The sequence below is a fragment of the Chaetodon trifascialis genome, chromosome 17 (assembly GCF_039877785.1).
Source record: "Chaetodon trifascialis isolate fChaTrf1 chromosome 17, fChaTrf1.hap1, whole genome shotgun sequence".
Classification (NCBI taxonomy): Eukaryota; Metazoa; Chordata; class Actinopteri; order Chaetodontiformes; family Chaetodontidae; genus Chaetodon; species Chaetodon trifascialis.
The window spans coordinates 13,041,787-13,053,240 of NC_092072.1; the positions used below are offsets into that span (position 1 = coordinate 13,041,787).

Below are 11,454 nucleotides of genomic sequence, written 5' to 3' on the forward strand. Positions count from 1 at the left end.
GTAAAAGATTTACCTGTGCATGCACTGGCGTTAAACTTCAACTTCACCTGAGTCAAGTTTCACCAGCACTAATACATTGAACTTCCGGTTTAACTAGTACGCTTAAAAACGCGGAAATTTTCACAATAAAATACGTTGGAATAAGACGCGCATTAAAATCCAACTCTTGGTAAATTAGTGGAGTAAATCGCAGGAACAGAGCATATAGATTAAAAAAAAACTACCGCACTTTATTTCTTCTAATTCAAACTATAATCATGAACTAGCAACCTATATTGAAACAAAGTCTATGATCACAGCCACAAAACAACAAAACTGCATGGACAGTGACGTTTAGGTTGGATTTGTGGTTCGTGTAACAGATAACATGCCATTCTGTACATTTTATTCGAGTTCTACTCGCTGCAGAACTTTACTTTGAAGTTTGCACACCGGAAACGCAGTTGCTAACTCGGCTACCTTGACAGCTGACTAAACTTCCATTCAAGTTCAAGTGGCCGGGAGGCAAACTTCTGGCTGTTTCCACCGCTGCAGGCACCACTATGACAAACGGTTTGTCGACATAATCGCTGTGAACACGCTGTAATCCTGAGGACGAACTAATTTGTCTCCATTTAACTGTAACATTGAACTTTCTCGCTGAACACTACAGGAAGCAGCGGACGGGGCTTTTGATTTGACCTAGATTTGTTTTGTTTCCAGTGGCAGCCTACAGGTTAGGTAGTTTTAACCAGCTAATCCGAGGAGATAACGTCAACTAATCCGTGTTTGTTAATCCTTTCACACTTCTCTTAGGACACCGTTGAGAAGGAGGAGTGTCCCATTCCAACGCCCGTCAAGATAAGCAGCCAACGCTCCGCTCAACAAGTGACCAAAACTCAAGAGTTCGGCAGTTGGACGTTTCTTCGACACCATGAGGACTTAACTCTCCTTAACGCCTCAAAGTATGCGGAGTAAACTCGAAGTCGACCAGCGGAAACGTGGCGAGGTTGGTGACACTGAAAGGGCCCCTTCAGCGGCGGTAGGTGCCAGCGGAGAGCAGCAGCGGCTCCACGGGGCATGAAACCTCAACCCGAGCGCGCACTGAGGACGGAAGCGACGCGATGGCGCTCTGCGGAAGAAGGAGCCGACCCAGGGTCCTCCTCTGCCTCTTCGGCGTCACGTTAGTGGGCTATCTCATATTTTTCAGACACAACCACGGCGACATGAGCGCCGCAAATCGACGGGAGGCCCCCGGGGAGCGAGAGGAGCTGGTCAATGCGGAGCTGAAGAGACCCGTCGTCGAGAGGCCCCCCTTGGATTTAAATGCCCTGGGTGAGCTGGGGAGAGCCGTCAAGCTGAATCTGAACGGAGAGGAGAAAAGAAAGGAGGAGGAGAGCATCAAAGTGCATCAGATTAACACTTATGTCAGTGATAAAGTGTCGCTGCACCGCACGCTGCCAGAGAGATGGAACCCACTGTAAGTCACCAGCGTCATGCTGTTAACACTGTGATAAAGTGGATTTTATACACTGTGGATACCAAGATAAGCTAAAACAGCTATTGTAGTCCTTCAAATGAGCATTAGTGAGCATTTGCTGTTGAGTAACTGCTGCTTGCAGTTATTAAACATGATTATTTACTAAGACAACAAAGCTGTGTGCAGACTTACCTCACCCAGCCTCACCCACCTCCCTGCAAGGCCGGCTCCTGACAAGTGAATCCCTTCCTCACATTGCAGTTGCAGAGAGCTGAAGTATGACTACCGGTCCCTGCCGACAACCTCCGTGGTCATCGCCTTCTACAACGAGGCCTGGTCCACCCTGTTGAGGACAGTCCACAGCGTGCTGGAGACGTCGCCGGACATCCTGCTGAAGGAGGTGGTGCTGGTGGACGACTACAGCGACAGAGGTGTGATGGAGGGACGCGCTGACAGACAGGCCGGAGGACGGGCACAGGGGCTGTGGGCAGACAGGCAGTCAGAAAGGATTGTCGAGAGGCAGGGACACATGAGAAGGCAGATGGACAGGTGCTTCCAGGTCTGACAGCCCGTCACACAGAAACAGGGGAGGAGGAGAGACGGACACGTAAGCAGTTAGGAAAGTCAAACAGACAGATAGTGACAGGTGGTGAACTCACACGTCTGGGCCTTTAGTACACAGTTTGTTTGTATCCTTTGTCATATTTCTAACAGGAAAAAATTAAGAACGCAACATCCCGTGGCTGAATCGACTAAAGAGGCGTTTGTCCTCAAAGCCGTTCATTGTTTTGTCTTCTTTGACCAGGCTGTGATGAGCTGAGGCGCTTCAAGGGAGTGGTTCAAAAACTTTTTGGCTCATGACCCAATAAATGAAGCAACGCGTGCCCCTCCCTCTGCCCTCACTTCACCAACACACACACACACACACACACACACGGTGCCGAACAAGTAAACCGAAGTCGCTCCTTTTTTCACCTCGTTTCATTTGATGCATTTCAGGAGGAGGTGGAGAGAGTGAAAACTGTTCAGCATTCAAAATGAAAACTTAAGTACTGTTGTGGCAGATTTATGAAGTCCAGATGTTTGTGTTCTGTCCCATAAATCAGCATCTAGGGGTGTGTTCAGTGCCTGTTTCAGAGCCACAGACTCCTCTTAATGAAGCCCATTTTATTATTGACACCTGTCCAAGTTAGCGTTTTAGCAGCAAGGCCCCTGATGGATGATCATTGTGTATGAAACCCTCTTAAACACCATTTCCCTTTCTTTCCTAATCAGCTTTACCAGCTGCTGCTGAAAGCTGGCAGCAGATTGTAATTGCTGTGTTGTCCTTGTTCCATTTATTCATTTAACATCTGAAGTGATTTTGAGAAACTGCTCTCGGTACAAACATGGCCTTCATGCGCATGCATAGAAAACAACACGCGTGGTGTTGTTGTGCGGCTTATTTGTTTATTTGTCTTACGTCCTGAAGAGCATCTGAAGGAGCCGTTGGAGAGGTACATCTCAGGTTTGAGGAAGGTGCGTCTGATCCGGGCCACCAAGAGGGAGGGCTTGGTGCGGGCCCGGTTGCTCGGGGCGTCCATTACCACGGGTGATGTGCTGACCTTCCTGGACTGTCACTGCGAGTGTCATGAAGGCTGGTTAGAGCCCCTGCTTCACAGGTAAGGAAACCCTCAGCGGGAGAATTGAAAGCCTCTTTCTCTGAGCGTTTTGTCAAAGTGTGGCCTTGTGCTTAGAAAAGCTGTCTTTTTGCCAAACTCAAGTGTCACAGAGTGAAGCACTGAACCTCTAGCAGCCAGATAAAGGAGTGCCGTTGTGCGTCTGACTCCGACTCAGTGTACTCAGTAACCGGGCTCTCTCTAGAGCAAGGGCAGCGCAAAACATTGACATTTGAAATGAACAGTTTTCTTGCTTTGTAGCACTGATTCTCCCTGTCAGCAGCCTCTCTCTCCTCTCCCCTCCAGGATCAGAGAGGAGCCATCGGCTGTGGTGTGTCCTGTCATTGATGTGATCGACTGGAACACCTTCCAGTATTTAGGGAATTCTGGTGAACCTCAAATCGGGGGCTTTGATTGGCGGTTAGTGTTCACCTGGCACGCTGTCCCAGAGTACGAACAGAGACGCCGTCGCTCGCCCACTGATGTCATCAGGTGTGTGACCTGTTGTGGCGGGAAAAAAAAGCATGTGAACACATTACTGTCAGCTGGTGCTAAACGCCCTGCTGTCTCATCCAGATGAGTCATCATTTACAAGTTTATATTTCTTCTTCTCCTCAGGTCTCCCACCATGGCAGGTGGTCTGTTTGCTGTGAGCAAGCAGTACTTCCATTACCTGGGGACGTATGACACAGGGATGGAGGTGTGGGGAGGAGAGAACCTGGAATTCTCCTTCAGGGTAAGAAATGATGTGTCTGTGTGTGTAATCTGAATACATAAGGCTCCAGCTTCATGCTAAATAGGCACGATTCATTTACTGTCTCCACATGAAATATGCACAGTTTAGGCACCACAACACACAGCACTAAAAAGGCGAGTCATATCTGGTTTACATTTACCAAGAGCTGCACCATGTGACGGCTCCTCATCCCCTGTGAAAACCACCCTGAAGGAATTAAAACTAGCGGACCAGTGAAAACAGGCCAAACACTCTAATTCTATAATTGTAGTGAAGAATTTGAACAGCCCTTCTGTCTGGTAACCACAGTTTCCCAAAGGGAAGGAACCAAAAATATTTCCCTTCAGCAACAAAACAGCTTCTCTGTTTCCAAACTCGTCTAATAACAAGGCAGTGCTTTGTGTCGCCTGATTGAATGATTGCGGCTGAGGGCCTAACGAAATCCACGTGGTGGCGGCGGCGGTGCTGTTGTTGTCGATGTCTCTTAGATTTGGCAGTGTGGAGGCAGCCTGGAGATCCACCCGTGCTCCCATGTGGGTCATGTGTTCCCTAAAAAGGCCCCTTACTCACGGAGCAAAGCTCTGGCAAACAGCGTGAGAGCCGCTGAGGTCTGGATGGATGAATACAAAGAGCTGTACTACCACCGGAACCCCCACGCACGACTGGTGAGTCTGCACAGATGGTGTGTGTGTGCGCGCGCTCGTAGTATGAAACATATCTTAAGCTATTTTTTAAGCAAGCATTTTAAATAATCTGTTTCCTTTATGGAGTGTTGTGATGTTTTTCCGTTGCTGCAGTCATCACACCTTTAGCCTGATTAATCACTGGATTTCACCATTGTACACACTCTCAGTCCCACACACACATGCACAAAATAACATGCACTCTCTGCTCTGACAAACAACGCACGCACGTTAACACGCCGCACTCCTGCTGTGGTGTAAAAGCTTCCCTGATTAAGTGACGCTGGGGATACATGAGCGGTAGACACCCAAGGTGACAGTGGTGTCAGGGCGTTCCGGTGTGTGATTACCACCTTTCCGTGTCACTCGCTGCCAACGGGTGTCACCCACCCGTCCTTGACAGGGTGAGAGCGGCGCTTACCCATGGGGTGTCCTGCCTTTGTGCGTGTGCATGCATGGGAGGGGCCAGAGCAGTGTGTGACAGTGTAGTTAAGAGGAGAAGCTCTCTAAACACAGATCAGGTGGCGCTCATCTCCCTGAGAGGAGGTAGCCTTGCCAACCTCACAGCGGTGCAACAAACCCAATACACCAAAACCTCCAAACGAGCACCGCTGCTGTTGTTGTGTTGTTTTTCAGGTGTTTCCCACAGTTGTGTGAATTTCAGATAACCACTTGCAGATTTTGTTGAGCCTTACAAAGAGATTATCAGCCGCTGTATTTGTGTAAATTAGTGCTTTGAGGTTTGGTATGACTAAACTACGTCTCCATCTTTAGTCCTGATTTGGTTCCAAGCCCACAATCTCTGTAAACTGAGTCAGTCTAATACATATATTGATGGCTACTTTGAATATTTCCAGTAGGTGATTACCTTGTTATCCTCCCCACAGCAAAAACATTTTACTGGGATTGCAGAGCGTGACAGCATCACTGAACCTCTCATGTTGACGCGTCAGTCCATCTGAGTTATGTTTACAACTCTTGGTTAATAAGAAATAAGGCAGTGTGAAACCTAAATAAACCAGCTTCAGTATGCAACGGTGTGTCATTTCCAGGGATGTGTCAGACAGGAGAGTGAATCTGCAGCCATGTTTTTGTTGTTTTCCCGCTGCCTCTTCACTCTCCCCTAATTGGCACCTCCCTGGCCTCTTGTGTGCATCAGATTGGCCTCTAGGTGCTCCTTAAGTTTTTCCTGTGACCTGTTACTGATCCTCACTCTGGACTGTCATTGTCTCTTACACTTGCCATCCATTGGTGTAAGTAGCACCTGTACTGACGTTTAATTTTGACCTTGTTGGCCTCTTACGCTGTAGTATGTCATTGTCCTCTGATGGTAGTTCCTAGATGCTCCCATTGACGACAGACTCCCTCCTTTGAGAATCACCCTCTTGACCAAATAAATTGATTAAGGGCCAATTAAAGCTGTGTTCAGGGCAAAGCACCAGCATCCATCATCCTGCAGTGCTGCTCAGGCCTTCTTTAGCAGGGAACGACTGGTGAGCAAATGCTCACCAGCAAATAAAAGTGAAGACGGTGTTCTTCCCTGTACTGTAACTCACTAGTCATGAGCACTGTGGCATGTATGTGTGTGCAACTATGTATGCATAAAGGTATTTACACAAGAACACACATACTGTTAGCATTTACTAACACACACACACACACACACACACAGACAATTGCTTTTGTTTGAGTAGAATATTGTTTTCTGTTAGGAGCTCTGTTCGTTCAAGGATGTCTTACCATTAGAGATGCAATTATGCAGAGTTATAGAACAACTATAGATGGTGCTGTTGTCATGAGCACATCCTGTGTCGCTCCAGCTGTCTGACCCTGACTGCATTAAGAGCATACACACACGCAGTCTTTACGAGATGCCATTGATACGACATGTAATATCCACACTACAGCAGTTCTTTTCTTCCCGAATATTGTTTTGACTCTCAGGGTATTAAGGCAGACAGGTGGAGCTAAAATAACACAATGGTGGAACTATCATTTCTGGTCTTTGTTTCTAGGAGGCGTTTGGGGACGTGACAGAGCGGAGGCAGCTCAGAGACAAGCTGGGCTGCAAGAACTTCAGGTGGTACCTGGATAATGTTTACCCCGACATTCATGTCCCAGAGGATAAGCCGGGCATGTTCGGAATGGTGAGAACACATCTGAGTGGCTGATTGTCAGGTGTAAACTATGAGTATGAATTTGCCAGTTCTCACCAGTTTGACTGAATTTATTCAAGCTGTGCAGTGCAGAGGAGAGACTCTTTTAAAAAAGATGAAAGTGTGATATATGTCCTCAGAATAAGATGAACTTTGGCATTCATTTCCAAAGCCATGTATGAGCATATACTTCATCAATACCTGTAAAGATCTGTTGATGTGACTGCTTTTTGCTCTTCACAGCTGAAGAACCGGGGCAAGACCAACTACTGTTTCGACTATAACCCTGCAGATGAACACATGGTGGTGGGCCAAAGGGTCATCCTCTACCCGTGTCACGGCATGGGTCAGAACCAGGTACTGGATGTCAGTCAGTCAGGCCATAAGCCATAAACTGTTTTTTATGCATCCCTCTCCCTCCTGTCCTAAGACAGCAGTCATCGTGATCACCAATAGCTGCTGAGACTCCCTCATACAGTCCCCGTATTTCACAGTAAACCACAAAGGTTTGTTGTTGCAGTCTTACAAATGTGAGAGCAGTCGACTTATTCTTCCATCCCAGGTTGAAAAATGGTATGAAGGCCTTGTTGACACAAAGGAGAGTGTGTTTCCCAACACCTTCATACTCTGTGTTTGACAGCAGTCCAGGAAGCACTGTTAAAGTTACCATTGTTATTCCAGCAGCCCTCTGTGGACACACTGTGCTGTTGTCTCAGTGGGAGGTGGATTCAACGGTGCTTGTGTGTGCCTCATGAGAGCGCTCTGCATGTTACACAGTCATATTCATTCCACACTTTTATTCATAGTCTGTGCACACACCAGTATGACACGGGTGTGTTTTTGCAGGTGTGCATGTATTATTCACTTTGTGGGGACATAAATCTGTTTACACTGTCACATTGTGGGAACTGACTTTCCTTACGGGGACAAAATGCAAGTCCTCGTAACATAAATTGTAAGGTTTTAGGGTGAAGACTTGGGTTAAGGTTAGGGAAAGGGGATAGGGTAAGGTAAGCAGAGGTTCTGGTTATGATTAGGTTAGGCCTCCAGGAAATAATCTTAAGTCTGTGCAATGTCTCCAAAAGTGATCGAAAACCCAGCTGCTTCATCTCCTCCTGCAGTTCTTTGAATACTCCACGGACGGTGAGATCCGCTATAACACGAGGGAGCCAGCTGGATGCATCGTGGGTGACAGCATCAGCACCTACCTGACTGTCCAGCTGTGTAGAAAACGAGGGCAAACTGTACCAGCAGACCAGAAATTTGTCCTCCGAAAGGTAAGGTGCACATGTCAGTTTCAAGTGCCTGTATCTGTTAAATCCAGAGCCAACCGCAGAGGCAGTGTGGTCAGATGGTGGTGAAGGAGTAATGAGGCAGGTGGTGACAAAGACCCTCTACTCACAGGTGCAAATGTGTCTGCTCTCTGTTTCTTTTGCTCCTGACGAGGGCAGGGTGACATATAAATTTGGTGATATTTGTTTTCCAAATAGGCTTTTGGCATTCTAGATAATTCTCTTACTTGTTAGAAAGCACTGTGCCATCATCAGAAAGACTCCCTTTAAAATTCAGGCTGTAATAATGTAAATCCTTTAAGTGTCAGCACTGGATTGAAACTGAGAGAATTGAATCATGAGGTCCCCGCCAGCCAGGACCAAAATCTAATTTGTGTTTCCCAGTCAAAGTCATGTCAAGCGCAAACACAGCTGAGTTACTCCACAGGTGTTTAGCACCAGTGTTGCTGATACTAAGCTGTAAATCACAGAGTAGCAGCAGGCTGGGTATTCGCCGCACAATGCGGCGAGTTGTTTAGCATGTGTTCAGTGTAGTCACGGCACGCCGATGGCGGTCGCTAGAACATGCTATCTAAATGTAAATGGACCCCAGAAGGACAGAATGGATGTAACAAGGGGTGCGAGAAGCAGAGGAGTGGAGAATTGGACAGTAGAGGGAGAAGAGAGCGAGCAAACCTGCAAAAAGGGAACTGAATGGGAAGATAAATCAGGGCAGAATATGTGTGTTTCAGCAGGAAGCTTTGGTGCTAGCAAAACAATGTTGAGGATAAATCATGAAGTGAAAATGATAGAGAATAGCACTTCACTGAGCAGCTGTTCTGTCACTTTGGATAGCTACTGTTGGCCTTTTGACTGATTTACCAGCGTCTGACTCTTGTGCTTTAATATTCCAATACTTCTTGATAATGCGTGTTCGGTATGTGGCTGTTGACAGGACGGGAGCCTGTACCATGTCATGAGCCAGAAGTGTGTTCAGGCGGTGGACAAGACGGACAACGGGACACCAGCCCCCTCACTCCAACCCTGTTCCGACAGCTCCCACCAAAAGTGGTTCTTTGAGGAGAGAATATGATGGTATCAACGGAAAATATGTTTTTTATTCAGGACCAAAGTACTGAGGAAGGATTTAGGTGGAGTGAATTGCAAAATGTCTTTTCATCATGTTGCCTTAAGAGGAGCCCAGAGAAGGAAGCTTCTGTGCTCCCCCCCAAACTTCAACCCTTTGCACTTTTCTGTGCCAGCTGGATTTAATGGACCAATAGGAAATTATATTGATGGTTATACTAATTAAGTACAATGTAAATGTATATATGGGAATATTTTGGATGCTGTTGCTGGGAGACAGGAGCCTACTGGAATATGTATTGTCTTTAGAGATGCTTGAGAATTAGTGATAACCCTCACGATCCTATGCGCTGTCTTTTTCTTGTTTTTCATTCACGCACTCCTGTCCTGGTGCGCTCTTTGAGACTGAAATCAATTTAGCACACTTGCTTTTTACACACATGGACAAGCACTGAAACACGTGCGCACCCGTCTGATTGAAAACCTCTGTCAACAGACGAGCTGGTGGCTGACATCACAGTGTTTCCCAGAGCCGCATCAGGAGGCATTTTGAAATGTTTCGCGTCTTCTCCTGTAGAGGGGGCCAGCGCTCCAGTCTCTGCATGCTCCTCTCTTTCACTGTGTTCCCTGTTTGTCCAGAGGAAGTGGGACAAATCTTCAGGTATTTTGCGAACTTTTTCAGGACATTTTTAGTGCTTGCTACTCTAACGTACCAGTGGCTTCGAAAAAAGCCTCATATCACAGGCATTATGCAAGTACGTAGTACCTCTTCAACTTAATCACCTAACTACTGATAACAGGAGAAACTCTTATTCCATTCTGCTTCGACTGGAGTCATTTTGCATTGTTGATTTAACTGAGGTGAAAGGACATGGCTCATTTTTGCCAGTTTTGTAGTGATTTTTGTAACAGTTGTTTTCCAGCGTAGCGCTTTGCCTCCGTTTCGTGCTCTTTGAATGATTTGCAGCTTCAGATGACTAAATCATAGCCATATTTGATGGATTTGCTTCATGCGGTGTCAACTGTTTTATTTTAAATGATGTGTTTTCTCAAAGTGACTAAATTGCTGTGTCATTTCATAGCTTCACTGCAGACGTATGGGATTTTATTCATTTAATGCTGAGTACAAAGGCATCAACACTGACTCTTCCACTTGGAGCTCATAGAAAGTGCCTGATGTAAAAACAAAAAAAAGAAAAAAAGTCAGATTTTTAAGTTATCCCTTCAGGTTCAGAACATGTGGGAGATGCTGTACTGAATGTATATTTTGTCGCACAAAAACACGAGATTGGAAGGAAACCATACTTAGAGTTGTGACAAAGTGTCTGCACGCTTACAATATATATGCTCCCCTGCTGAGAGTACAGTATGCACAGGAAAGAAGGCGCTCCCTGGAGTGTAACTGCTTTACTCTGGTGGCCTGGACTAATTTGTGCACACTGCCTCCGTTTCCATTCATCAGAATCAGACGACTATAGACCCCTCTGTTCGGAGCTGTTGTGACTTGTGTGGCTGCTCCCTCAGGCTATGCAGACGGACCGAGGGAAGCACGGCCGAGGCGTAGACAGTTGTTGGTGTCTCCAGAGCGCTGGGGTGCCAGATGGCTTCCTGATTGATTTTCTGGTCCTCTCCCAGTCCTTTATTCCCACCTCTCCCTCTCGGTGTCAGAGGTTTTTTGGACAAACCCTCCTCAGCTGAGCACTTGTTACTCGTGCGCTTGAGGTTTGATTTATGAACGGAAGTCATCAAGAGTACACTTTTTGACAGCAGAGGCGGATAATGGAGGAGACTGAATGAAGCACTTTGTGACCTCTTCCTCACCATTAACCTTCACAGGCTGTTGGCCCATTGGCCTCACAGGAGCTCTGTTTGGAATTGATGTTGGGGGGGGGGGCAATTGGCCTGAAATAGATTTTTTGCTATTGAACTCAGAATGTTTACTTCTTACAATGAGATAAATCGGAGATGGGAAAGATTGTTTTGCCAGTATCACAGCGCAGGAGAACCAGAATCCCTTCATTTGCCAGATATAATGAATGTACAGTTATGTGTAAAGGTGATGTTGCAGGAAGATGGTGCACCTGTGCCTGTGAGCTCATATAGTACAAGCCTGAAGGGATGGTATGGGTAAGATGTGCTTCACTTTCCACCAAGATATATCAACATTGCATTGGAAAATAGCATCACAGGATAGCTGTGCAATGTGGGATGAAGGCACAACATGAAGTGTATTGGAATATGTACATATTATATTGGAGTTCCCAGTAGTCTGTGAAGGCTCTTGCAGGCATTATGAGTGTTACATGACATGATTGTGCGGATAGTGTTTGGTGATAAGTGGAATGGACCAAATGACCAGCAGGAAGATTACGGTCGGCTCTGTGCAGGGAGGGGCAGGGGGGCAG

The 11,454-nt window shown here is 46.6% G+C and overlaps 1 protein-coding gene across 1 annotated transcript; it reads left to right on the forward strand.

Moving 5' to 3' along the window:
- Positions 1-985: 985 nt before the first annotated feature.
- galnt12 (UDP-N-acetyl-alpha-D-galactosamine:polypeptide N-acetylgalactosaminyltransferase 12) lies at positions 986-10,229 on the forward strand. Its single transcript, XM_070984412.1, has 10 exons — positions 986-1,459; positions 1,721-1,890; positions 2,931-3,120; positions 3,424-3,609; positions 3,736-3,853; positions 4,342-4,518; positions 6,552-6,683; positions 6,936-7,049; positions 7,814-7,969; positions 8,919-10,229. Exons 1-10 carry the CDS (start codon positions 1,104-1,106, stop codon positions 9,054-9,056), a joined length of 1,737 nt encoding a protein of 578 aa, XP_070840513.1. The 5' UTR covers positions 986-1,103; the 3' UTR covers positions 9,057-10,229.
- Positions 10,230-11,454: the final 1,225 nt, after the last annotated feature.

Excerpts from the sequence above, each read along its gene's own strand:
- galnt12 (XM_070984412.1), top strand. The coding sequence starts at position 1,104 with ATGGCGCTCTGCGGAAGAAGGAGCCGACCCAGGGTCCTCCTCTGCCTC. Across the intron at positions 1,460-1,720 it reads CCAGAGAGATGGAACCCACT|TTGCAGAGAGCTGAAGTATG; the intron begins GTAAGTCACCAG and ends CTCACATTGCAG. Across the intron at positions 3,854-4,341 it reads ACCTGGAATTCTCCTTCAGG|ATTTGGCAGTGTGGAGGCAG; the intron begins GTAAGAAATGAT and ends GATGTCTCTTAG.